This window comes from Centruroides sculpturatus, unplaced genomic scaffold (genome assembly GCF_000671375.1).
Source record: "Centruroides sculpturatus isolate CEXI.00-Female unplaced genomic scaffold, Cexi_2.0 scaffold288, whole genome shotgun sequence".
NCBI classification, from domain to species: Eukaryota; Metazoa; Arthropoda; class Arachnida; order Scorpiones; family Buthidae; genus Centruroides; species Centruroides sculpturatus.
The window spans coordinates 67,767-81,462 of NW_019384547.1; the positions used below are offsets into that span (position 1 = coordinate 67,767).

General features: G+C 30.7%; 1 protein-coding gene across 1 annotated transcript in view; it reads right to left on the bottom strand.

Annotated features, from left to right (window-relative positions):
• LOC111623529 (pre-mRNA-processing factor 6-like) overlaps positions 1 to 13,696 on the bottom strand; it is a 41,907-nt gene that overhangs the window by 14,754 nt on the left and 13,457 nt on the right. Inside the window, exons 3-7 of the mRNA XM_023366132.1 lie at positions 11,556 to 11,967; positions 9,000 to 9,077; positions 3,045 to 3,139; positions 1,174 to 1,255; positions 596 to 745 (exon numbers count right to left, since the gene is read on the bottom strand). Of these exons, the coding sequence (XP_023221900.1) occupies positions 596 to 745; positions 1,174 to 1,255; positions 3,045 to 3,139; positions 9,000 to 9,077; positions 11,556 to 11,967 (817 nt within the window). The remainder of the gene's footprint in view (positions 1 to 595; positions 746 to 1,173; positions 1,256 to 3,044; positions 3,140 to 8,999; positions 9,078 to 11,555; positions 11,968 to 13,696) is intronic.

The following is a 13,696-nucleotide window of genomic DNA, read 5'->3' on the forward strand; positions in this document are numbered from 1 at the left end:
GGACCTACTAAAAACCATTTATTATTTAACATCCATAAAAATTATATTTATATTAATGATGTCTCCAAAGTTCAGCAAAGTTTTTGCAGAAAAATAATTTATCAGGAAGCATGCAAGTGCCATTTGATGCACTGTTCCACAACGAAAACAAGCATAAGCAATGGCGTCGCCAAATGGTGCACGCTCGGTAAATAATCCTACAATTTTTTGTTTATAGCATAGTTTACATGGATTATTCCCAAAAAATTATACGTATTTTGGAAATATTGAGTCGAATTAGTCTAGAATCGATTAATTTTATGGAAGAAAACCTTTCAAACAGCCATAGTCTGTAAACTGCATACATGCCGGGCTGTGATTGGCTCGTGTATTTAAGAACTCATAGAACATCAATTTCATAAAGAATGAAACATAACTACCATGTTATAAGGGGATCGACTGTAGTTATTATTGTACATATGTAATTTCTTTCAAAAATAGTTAATAATAGTCTAGATAATCATTATACATTTACATTACATTAACTCAAATTTTGAGGGAAAAAACCCTTGTACACTGTAATGTAAATATTTAAATAATAAGAAATTTTTATTACCTGATTTAATTTAATATCCATAAGTGTATTACGTGCTTGACCAATTTTTCTTAAATCCAAATCTGCACTAGGGGTAGTCCATCCAGGAGTCATTAATCCACCTGGTGTGGCTGATCCAGGAAATGGTGTTGTCAAGCCTCCACCATAAGGCTATAAAAGAATATTATTTTTTAAATATTATACATTAATTTAAGAAATTTTATCAGAAAAACAAACATTTCAAAAGTAAATTTAATGAATTTTATAATTCTCTATTATATTGTTATTGAATGTTTCAATAGATATTATATATTTTTAATAAATATTGAGTATGATTAACAGATAAAATACTGTATTAACTTTTTAAATATATTTTTAAAAATAATAAGATACTTTTGAAATAGGATGAGAGAATCAGTATTTCAAGATATTTTAGTTGAGAGAGCAAAAAAGTAGAATTTAATTTTGATAATTATTTATTTTATTCTGTTGTACAATAAAATAGGGAAAATTAAAATGATTGTTACAAAATATGTTTTCAGCAAAAATTTACTATCTTTGATTTTATTATAATATGAAGATTTTACGTAAATGTATACCTGTTGTCTTGGATCAATTACAGCAACTGTATCTCCAGTAATACCAGCTTTAGCTAATAAGGAATCTGGCATTGGTGTAAATCTGAATAAAACGATATTTTAAAATCATTAATAATTGCAATTATACGTAAATATTCAACAATACAAAAATTTACAAAAAATACAACAAAAACAAATAATATTAATATCCAAAGACTATTAATGTCTTGGGAACAAAAATAGTAAATGTAAATGTGTTTTTATTTTTAAGAAATATATGAAATGTATCATTTAAATAATAGTAAATATGGTTTCTAATAATCACTGTTTACCATATATTGTAATTCCAGCAAGTTGTCACAAATATTTCCATCTAAAACTCATTTGGTGAAATAATTTAGCTTATTGAACATAAAGGTTAATGTAATAAAAATTTCAGTATAAAGTGAACACTACTAAGCACTGTTTCTACAAGCAAGTATAAACAAGTGCATGCTATATTACAGTGTTGTTCTACATATGTAGCAATACTATCATGCCTAATATTTTATTGGGACTATTGATTTTGGCTGGTTACTGGCTGATGTACAATAAAGTTCTTATCAAGAACTTATTGAAGACTTTTAGTAAGGTCCTACTTATATTCTGCTTTTATATGAACTATATAATAAACACTGGTGTCCTAAAGTATTGCATGCTTACTGCAAAATGCATATTTTTGATAAATCTAATGCTGATGGGTACAATATCTTAAGTAACAGTTATAAAGTGTTTAACTAGCATTTCATCATATTGATGAAAGGATGTATCATCTATACTGTACAGTATTATGCTATTTGTTGATATAAATAAAAATGCACTTAGTAAACTGCTAATCTTGATCTAAGTTAATGCTGTGTGCTGTTAATTGTAATTATTGTGTCAACAGTTAACAGTACAGTATGATTTGACAACCTATGTATGTACAAGATGTATGATTTGACACCTAGAAAGAAAAAAAAACTGCACTGATGGAAGGAAGATCTCGATACGACTCAAACTTGCTTCCATTTCACTATTAGTTGAACATTGCAAAACTTAAGATGTTTGAAAAAAATAATTTATCCTGTAGTGGGTAGCCAAGCATATCATCACCAAGGAATGACAAAATTCTCTGTCACTCGTGCCAAAAAAATTTATTTGCCATGTCTCAGGAATTAATGATGGAGTTATCATAAGTCCATGTGCTGTCAGCAAAAGGCTCTGTGAAGCAGGAATTTTTGTGCTTACAGACAGAAAAAAACCATTACTAAACAGAAAATGAAGGAGAACCAAAATATATCACAGTTGTACAATAGAACAGTGGTAATGCATTATAATTTTAGACAAGATTAGTTTTTTCATTATACAATGATCAGTTCCAACTGGTATGCTACAAAGTGAATGAGAGATGTTAATCAGAATGCCTTGTGAGACCCAAAAAGTATGTTCATTCAATAATTATTTAGTAACAGTCACCTACAATAGCATTGAAAGGCTTTATTTCATGAATGGAACAATGAATTCAAATCATGAAATGTTAGGTATATTTTTCCAATTAATTTCAACATCATCATCTAACATGTTGTTGAAATTGTTGTTAGATGCCACATCATCAAAAAAGGCCAGAGATACATTTTGATTGAAGCCATATATTTTCCAACAAGATTTGGTACCCTGCCACACATTGAGACATGCAAGTGTACATTTCTGGTTTTAATGATGTTCAATAGCATTAAAATATTAAATGATTACCTTAATTTTAGAATATACAATATTTGAGTTCTTTTCACCTTAACTAATTCATACTATATCATACATAAATTTAGCATCATGCTAAAATTTCAACTGATATTATTTCAAATTAAGCATACCTTTCTGCACGAGGATTTCTTTGTCTTTTATTTCGAGCATCTCCAACCTCTGGTATATTTTTCCAATCATCTTCTGTAACACTTGCTAAATCTCTCTGAAAGATAAAATTAATTATAAATTTCCAACTATGAGTAGATTTATGTAAAGAAAATTTTAAAGCTGTACTAATATCTCTATTAAACCTTAAAATTTAAGAAAAACATGTTTTTTTCAGTTTCATATAACAGCAATTGGAATCACAGAAACATAAGCGTCCAATCAGATAAATCTGAAAATATTAATATTGAGGAAAAAAATTTCAAACTTCAAAGCATGGCAGAGAAATATCTTCATACAATTGAAAAAGTATTCAGTGATCATTCATTCAATGCATGCTAAAAGGTTGCAAAAGAAAAGTAAAAAAATTATTATTTTAGAGAAGAAAAAGCTGATTATTTATTACAGAGGTGTTAACCATCTTGATTCAGTATCAAAAATCCTAATATTGAATCAAGATGGTTTTAACCTATTTCTTTATCAGATTATTTCTTTTGAAAAACATACAATAATGGATTTGAAAGCTAAAATCTATCAACATCTTCTATAGCCACTCTTATTATAAGCATTATATAGGTGAACTAGTTGTGTTGATGGATGGAACAAAGTTTTAAACAGCTTTACCATTCATCAACAACAAAATATTTATTGAAAACACATGCATTGCAGGAAAATATCATTTTAAGAAAAGAAACTTAAACTTAAATCATTGTAGTAAAAAATAAAAAATGAATTTCTTTGAACCATTCTCTTACTTAAATTATTTATAAATAAATTGCTATTTTTTATTGCAGAATGCTCTATACAGGAATATTTTTGTTATTTCAATTAGATGTATTTGTACATATAACTGATTGATATTAATTAAATGCAAGAAATATTCCAAAAGCAATGAGATGAGAGTGAGCTATTTGTTTAGAGCAAAACTAATTGTTGAAATTCAAAATGTGTTTCATCTAGTGAAATTTAATTGAAGAAAATTATTCCATTCAAAACGGAACATTTATTACAGTACCACTTTGCTTTTTACACTTTTTAATGTGAATAATAAAATCATTATTGGAAATAGGGCTATTTTTTTAATGTTGTGAAGGTAATTTACAGTTTGATTTTAGAATACAGTTTGATTCTGGTAAAATTGTTGTTTGCCTTATCATGTGGAAATTAATGTTGTGACAATGGTATTTTTCAGGTCAATGGCAAAATTTACTTTATAATATTTGTTTTAAGGCGAGCCAATGGTACTATAGAAATAATACGCAATAAATAAGTGATTTTATTGAATATTACTGTATTTACTCACTTACAAGACAATCTCTCATACAGGATGAGGCATGACTTTAAAGATCAAAATAAAGAAAATTAGATTTATTAATACAATTTAATTTTATTTCATTTAATCACAAATAAAATATCAAATGCACGTAAATGCACACATTGTCCAGCAAAAATTACCGGCATTTTAAACTTTAAGGAAAAATCTTGTAAAATCAACAACATAATTTTTGTTCATGTGAAGCTGGACAATCAGGAACCTTTTTTGCCAATTCTTAAAAGTGAAATTCACTCTCCGTTGATTACACTTATCAGTTTCTCCAAATTCTGATTTCCAAATAATCATCTGTTTTCACATGGAATGGATTAAAACTTACACACACTTCATAAAAATTATTGCAAAAACGCAAAGAATCCTTCGCTTGTGTGTATAGGATGACCTAGATTTTTGAAGCAATGAAAAATGAATAAAAACCTCATCTTATATGTAAGTAAATACGGTATATATTTTTCTGATTAACATTGTCCAACCTTATAGAAATAAACCTATTTGTAGCCTGAAAATATTAAAAAGAAAAAAAAAAGTTTTTGGCGGCCCCAAAGCAAGATCTTCATTGCCTCTATTACTTCATCATCATCATCATCTGCAACTATGGAATGACCCCATAAGTGGGCTAGGGTGTGATAATTGGACAGTGCCATATCCAAGCTAAGGGGATGTGAAAGCAGTTCACACCCAAATTGGTGTACTGTCTCTATTGTTGCTGCTGCTTCTGCAAGGGNTATTAATACAATTTAATTTTATTTCATTTAATCACAAATAAAATATCAAATGCGCGTAAATGCACACATTGTCCAGCAAAAATTACCGGCATTTTAAACTTTAAGGAAAAATCTTGTAAAATCAACAACATAATTTTTGTTCATGTGAAGTTGGACAATCAGGAACCTTTTTTTGCCAATTCTTAAAAGTCAAATTCACTCTCTGTTGATTACACTTATCAGTTTCTCCAAATTCTGATTTCCAAATAATCATCTGTTTTCACATGGAATGGATTAAAGCTTACACACACTTCACAAAAATTATTGCAAAAATGCAAAGAATCCTTCGCTTGTGTGTGTATAGGATGACCTAGGTTTTCGAAGCAATAAAAAATGAATAAAAACCTCATCTTATATGCAAGTAAATACTTTTCTTATATAAANATATAGGATGAGGCATGACTTTAAAGATCAAAATAAAGAAAATTAGATTTATTAATACAATTTAATTTTATTTCATTTAATCACAAATAAAATATCAAATGCACGTAAATGCACACATTGTCCAGCAAAAATTACCGGCATTTTAAACTTTAAGGAAAAATCTTGTAAAATCAACAACATAATTTTTGTTCATGTGAAGCTGGACAATCAGGAACCTTTTTTGCCAATTCTTAAAAGTGAAATTCACTCTCCGTTGATTACACTTATCAGTTTCTCCAAATTCTGATTTCCAAATAATCATCTGTTTTCACATGGAATGGATTAAAACTTACACACACTTCATAAAAATTATTGCAAAAACGCAAAGAATCCTTCGCTTGTGTGTATAGGATGACCTAGATTTTTGAAGCAATGAAAAATGAATAAAAACCTCATCTTATATGTAAGTAAATACGGTATATATTTTTCTGATTAACATTGTCCAACCTTATAGAAATAAACCTATTTGTAGCCTGAAAATATTAAAAAGAAAAAAAAAAGTTTTTGGCGGCCCCAAAGCAAGATCTTCATTGCCTCTATTACTTCATCATCATCATCATCTGCAACTATGGAATGACCCCATAAGTGGGCTAGGGTGTGATAATTGGACAGTGCCATATCCAAGCTAAGGGGATGTGAAAGCAGTTCACACCCAAATTGGTGTACTGTCTCTATTGTTGCTGCTGCTTCTGCAAGGGGACATGCAGTCATGATGCAGTGTTTGAATAGCAGTTCTCATCATTTGCTGCAAATTACAGGTTTAAATCTGTTCCATAGCAAATCACAATAATTTGCACTGTTGACTGTTTGTCCAGGTTTCTGAAAATATACCAGAATAGGTATCTTTGCATCCCAAATGAGCATCAGCATAATTTTCTTTGTCAAGGGTTCTTGTCTGAATTTCTTCTTTATTGGTGAAGAGGGACACTTCCACTCCAAGCATTGTCTTTTGCTCTCTAATTTATATTGATGGACACATGTCTCATCATCTGTAACAATTTTCCAAAACACATGCATTTTCTTCATAGTATTTCAGGAACTGGATAACAACCTCAATGTGCTGTTATCTGTGTCCATTAGAAAATGTTTGAGAATCCACCTTGTGCAAACCTTATGGAACTCCAAGTTATCATGTTTCTTGGTTACTTGGTTTCTTGGTTAGGTTAGGTACATCCACAACCAATACCCAAGTGTGCAGCAACTTGTGACAACATTACTCATAGGTCTTCTTTGATCAAAGCATCTGCCCTCTAGATATGAACTGGCATGAATGATGTTGATGGATGACCAAATCAGCTTTTGTCAGTTACACTTGTTCTTTCTGCTTTAAATATGTCCAGCCAATCAAAAACATTTAATTTCATGGTGCTTGACTCCCATACTGAGTTACCATCCAATGGTGAATTCTACAGGTTTCATTCCTTCTGTCCAAAGAAAATGCACTATGACACATTGTTTGTCAGTAGTGCAATTGCACAGCAAAGGGTCTGTTTTTGTCCTCGTGGTTACATTGTGACTAATGTTGGAGTACTGCACTGTGTGTGGCCAACTACCCATCATCCAATTATCTTTACAGCAAAATAATATCTAAATCTTATAACATTGAATTTAGTTCTTTCTAAATAAATAGTTTTTAAAATTTTAAGTTTATGAAAAGTTATTCTTTGAAATGAGTTTATACTACATAACTGATCATTTCATTTATTCATAACGCATAAAAGGCAAATGAATAAATCTATTTACTTAAATATCTTTCTTGATGATTTTATACTTCCAAAAAGCATAAATTTTAAATTTATAAATATGAGTTTGTTTACAAAATAAATTTAATAAAATGCAATAAAAAAGTTATTTACAGCAAATCTAAGTGAAATCCAGATTAAACAATGGACTAAAATTAAATAATTTACCTTTAAATCTGAAAACTGTTGTTGAATTTTTGGTCTTTCAATACAATTTAATTTTATTTCATTTAATCACAAATAAAATGTCAAATGCATGNGGCAGCCCCAAAGAAGATCTTCATTGCCTCTGTTACTTTATCATCATCATCTGCAACTATGGAATGACCCCATAAGTGGGCTAGGGTGTGATAATTGGACAGTGCCATATCCAAGCTAAGGGGATGTGAAAGCAGTTCACACCCAAATTGGTGTACTGTCTCTATTGTTGCTGCTGCTGCAAGGGGACATGCAATCATTATGCAGTGTTTGAATAGCAGTTCTCATCATTTGCTGCAAATTACAGGTTTAAATCTGTTCCATAGCAAATCATAATAATTTGCACTGTTGATTGTTTGTCCAGGTTTCTGAAAATATACCAGAATAGGTATCTTTGCATCCCAAATGGGCATCAGCGTAATTTTCTTTGTGGAGGGTTCTTGTCTGAATTTCTTCTTTATTGGTGAAGAGGGACATTTCCACTCCAAGCATTGTCTTTTGCTCTGTAATTTATATTGATGTACCCATGTCTCATCATCTGTAACTATTTTCCAAAACACATGCATTTTCTTCATAGTATTTCAGGAACTGGATAACAACCTCAATGTGCTGTTATCTGTGTCCATTAGAAAATGTTTGAGAATCCACCTTGTGCAAACCTTATGGAACTCCAAGTTATCATGTTTCTTGGTTACTTGGTTTCTTGGTTAGGTTAGGTACATCCACAACCAATACCCAAGTGTGCAGCAACTTGTGACAACATTACTCATAGGTCTTCTTTGATCAAAGCATCTGCCCTCTAGATATGAACTGGCATGAATGATGTTGATGGATGACCAAATCAGCTTTTGTCAGTTACACTTGTTCTTTCTGCTTTAAATATGTCCAGCCAATCAAAAACATTTAATTTCATGGTGCTTGACTCCCATACTGAGTTACTATCCAATGGTGAATTCTACAGGTTTCATTCCTTCTATCCAAAGAAAATGCACTATGACACATTGTTTGTCAGTAGTGCAATTGCACAGCAAAGGGTCTGTTTTTGTCCTCGTGGTTACATTGTGACTAATGATGGAGTACTGCACTGTGTGTGGCCAACTACCCATCATCCAATTATCTTTACAGCAAAATAATATCTAAATCTTATAACATTGAATTTAGTTCTTTCTAAATAAATAGTTTTTAAAATTTTAAGTTTATGAAAAGTTATTCTTTGAAATGAGTTTATACTACATAACTGATCATTTCATTTATTCATAACGCATAAAAGGCAAATGAATAAATCTATTTACTTAAATATCTTTCTTGATGATTTTATACTTCCAAAAAGCATAAATTTTAAATTTATAAATATGAGTTTGTTTACAAAATAAATTTAATAAAATGCAATAAAACGTTATTTACAGCAAATCTAAGTGAAATCCAGATTAAACAATGGACTAAAATTAAATAATTTACCTTTAAATCTGAAAACTGTTGTTGAATTTTTGGTCTTTCCTGACGATATCTTTCCAATTCTTTCTTTAATTTTGCTTCTCTAAAATAAAGTAAAAAGTTTTTATTCAGAAAAATTCCATTTATTCAATAGAAATATGTATACACAGCTAGATATAAGATATTATTGAAACTAAAATACAGGGGTCCTACTCAAATTTTAGATTTAATTTCCATGACTTTCCCTGAACAACTTTGTACAAATTTCGACTCTCATGTCTCTACAGTATGATACATTGACAAAATAAAACAGCATTTGAGTTACTATGCACATATGTTTTTGCTTCTCCAACATTTTAATTAATTATTTTTTCTAATCAACATTTATAAAGTAGAACATCAATTATCCAAATGTCAATCAACCGAAACGTTGGTTAACTGAAAGTGTTCCAGTTGGACTGTGTCAAGCTGAATTGAATATTTTTGATACTAGATTAACTTCTAAAGTATAATTTTTTTTGTTTTTATAGTTTTCAATATATTTATTTTCTTTGTACAAAATAAAGAAATAATTTTTAACGATACAATAGCCACAATTATTATTATAAAAATTTTCATTAGGCTTTACATTGACAAAAATTCAATGCGAAGTGACATGCAACAGAGAAAAATTTAAACATGGACTATATTAATATACTATTATTGGGATATACTAATATACTATATTAATAATGTATTTTTTCATACATAATTGGTTATCCAAAAAATCGATTTTCTGAACAACCCCAGTCCCCAAATGATTCGGATAATCGATGCTCTACTGCAGTGTTTCTCAACCTCTAACGAATCGTCGCCCCTTCAATAAAACCGTTACGTAGTATCGCCCCCTTCACTACAAAATTCCAATGCCGAGGGACAAGGCTAACGCCAAATTCGTACTGCATTGAATAGATTAGTGACTAGTATAATGTTATTTGTTTAATTATTGTATGACATAATGAATAAAATATCTAATTATTCTTAATATAATGTTTTACTATATCGCCCAGAAAATTGGTTTTTGCCTCCAGAATATAAATTGTTACTAATCGCCCCCTCAACATGGAAAAATGCCCACATGGGGGCGATATCGCACTCATTGAGAAACACTGCCATAGCTGAACACAAATGGCAGACATTCTCTTTTATATTGTGTGAACTTTAAATCAGCAAACAAACAAATCAGGAAGTGAATTGTCATTCAAACATTCGTAAAATATTTTGAAATTTCTCTTAAAAGAAGAAATTTTTCATTTGAACAAAGTTTCAATGTTAATGAGGCTAGTGTTTTTAATCAAAATTTTTGTTCCTTGACAAAGAAAGAAGAAAAATTTGACTTTAAACATATAGTCAAATCTTGGTATTGCAATTATTGATATAATGATAAATCCCTTCATAATGATAAGAAATATAATTAATTCCCTATGCAATTCATATTAACTTAATGTAAAACTTTTCTTGATTGAATGATATCCTCTAGTGCTATTAATCTGTTTAGAAATACTATGTATGGAAAAATATATATAGGAATATAATATGTATATTCCTATATGTATTTTTCCATAATACATGGTATCTCATATATATTCATTACATAGTATCTCATTTCATTCCCATAATATATATAAAAAATATATTAATTTCATATATATATATATATTAGGAAAATAATTCTTTTTACTGTACTCATAAAGTACAGTAAAAACTGAGAGTAACTTACAGAGAAGCTTACAGAGAAAGGTTGTTCATCAAAAATTTGTATTCCGGAACATTGAAAATTGGCCTAATCATACTATATCAACAGTGCCACAAATACTACTTACAGTCAGTATGAGTACATATCAATAGAAATAAGAGTAGGATTGCTAGAGTTAGCATGTTTTTGATATTTTACAACTTAAATTTTTCATTTACTGCTTGAGATTAATTATCATTTTTTGGTTTGTTTAGCTTCTGAGCAAATTTTTTATGACATTTAATACTAAACAAAAAATAATCCAGTTTTAACTTTTTCTGTAGTAGTTTAGCACTTTTTTTGGGGCTTGTATCTATCATTTCTAGTTTCTTCAAGAAATTATACATTATTGTACACCTGCACATTACAGTCAAAAATTGAAATCTGCCAGAATGTGATCTTACTAAATAGAAGTAATTGTAACACTAAGACATTCCTATATAATTTCTGGAAAAACTTTATTATTGACACACACAGAACCATAACTGATGTGAAAAAAACAAAAATCTAACAACTACCTCAAGACAAATGTTTTCCAACTTCCGAGTTCTTCATCAGTGCTATAACAGTTACAAGATGGAATGTTGTTTTGGAACATAAAGTTTTTTTGAAAGAACTGGAATTCAGAGTAGGAGTATAAAAATTTAAAGCCACACATACATTGTCCTGTGCATAATGACAACTGAACCAACAACTATACTGTTGTGTAAAGTAGAGCCTGCCAGGCCATCAACAAAATCATTTTCTCCTTAAAATTTATACAGGATGATGTAAAATTAGCTTTAAAGATTTCTATCGCCTCCAACCATCTGAGGTGCTCCGTATGGGGTGTAGTGAGAAGTTTGGCCTGCATGAAGTACATCATAATTTTGGATCTCTGTACAGGTAGAAAGGGCCGTGAAAGTTCTAGAATGTTGCATGTCTGAAACATGTTCTTGTATTCTGGTTCTCATGGAATGTTCAGTGGATCCTGGATGGGTCCAGTGGTATAGATCAATTAGCCAATGTACAACTTTAGAGTAACTATGAGCAATGGCTAACTCTTCTATTAGTGCTAATTCAGCATCAAGAGCTTGGAAAGTAGAAGAGTGGATGAAAGCCCTCATAACTAACACTTTGTAGGCTGTGATGATGTAATGATAAGAATCACATGACCCCACTGGCATGTAAGAAGACATTGAACCCAGTTTGCAAAATACTGAAGTGCAAATGTTCAACCTATTAACAGTAATATTGATTGTAGAATTCTGTCAAATGGCAATTATGTTTAAAAATAAAATTGAAGATAAAATCTGTTTAAAAAGGAACCACCATTTATTCACTTTCAATGTTCCAGAATACAAATTTTTGATGACTGACCTTTCTCTGTAAGCTACTTGGCCATCAAAATTAAAACTTCTCTTAAAACACAGAAAAAATATCCAATTAAAAACACAAATTAAGTTTATTTTTAAACATAATTGCCATCCAACAGAATTCTACAATTGAAATTCCTGGTAGCTCTATGTCACCCCATACCACAAACAAAAAAGAGGGGTAGTTACAACCCTAGGAACTTGAAAATGTAATATCCATTCAAATGTTTTCTTTTACAGTTTCCTCAAGTTGATTCTCAGTCTATCCTGGATATTAACAAGTTTGGCATTTTCAACAGAGAAGACTACCAGGTCTTGGTAGAACAAATAGTTTTCAATTTCTATGATCCTCATCAACTTAAAATACACTAATTTTCTGGTCAAATGAATGGCCCTGTTCAATCTTGGTAAGAGGAGGTTCACTTCCAGAGGGAAGACAAATATGAAAAAAAACAACATAGGTAAAAAACTGTTCCTTTTGCAATCCATCAGGAACTCAAATCAAGGTCTGGCCCTAACACAGTTCTACAGTATATTTTAATTTCAGCTGACATTGCTAAACATTAAATTATAACATACCACACTGGGAAATACTTAATGACACAAACAAAACCAATAACCTGTGTGAAGAAAACAAAAAACTGAACTATCTCAAGACAAATGTTTTCCAACTCCTCCTGAGTTCTTCATCAGGCACTATAACAGTTACCAGATAGAATGTCATTTCAGAACATAAAAGCTTTTTTTTTTTTTTTAAAGAAATAAACTTGAACCTCTTCTTACCAAGGTGAAGTTGATGTGCTTGAATAGGGCCATTCATTCAACCAGAAAATTGGTGTATTCAAAATTGGCGAGGACTATAGAAATTGAAAACTATTTGTTCCACCAAAACCAAGTGATCTTGTCTGTTGAAAATGCCAAACTTGTTAATATCCGGGATAGACTGAGAATCAACTTGAAGAAACAGTACAAGAAAAAATTTGAATGGATACTATGTTTTCAAGTTCCATCTTTCTTGTTTGTGGTATGGGGTGACAGAGCTACTGGGATTTGTAGTGAAAGTCTTGAAATAGGAACCTGCATTTGCACCCCCCTCCTAGAACAAATACAAGATGCTTCATCCCCGATTTGAAAATACTCCTGCAAGGTCTCTCAAATAGGCAAAAAAAATATTAACGCTGGATGACAACCTTCAAAATTAAAAAAGCAAGAGAGTTCCAAAGTTTTGGAACTAAGAGAGAAGATTTGATGTTCTATTCATTAGATGCAACTAAACAAGGTTACTTATCAGGGCTGACAAAACCAAAGCATTGGTTCTCATGAAATGTGACTCATACACACAGGGCTTAAGTGAGTACATAGAACAAACTTAATGTGAAAAGGTTGAAGATGGGTACATCAATAAATTACAATCTAGAGTTAAGCATTTCGCCTGCACTAAGCTAGATGGGTGCCTGGCTCTGAATAACAGTTCTCATCCCAGATGTCCTTAATTGTGTTTGTGAAGACCCATAAGCATGGGCAACAACTTCATCTAGTTGTAGACAAATCCAGAGCACCCACACAGGTAGGGTGTGAAAAGTGTTTTTGGA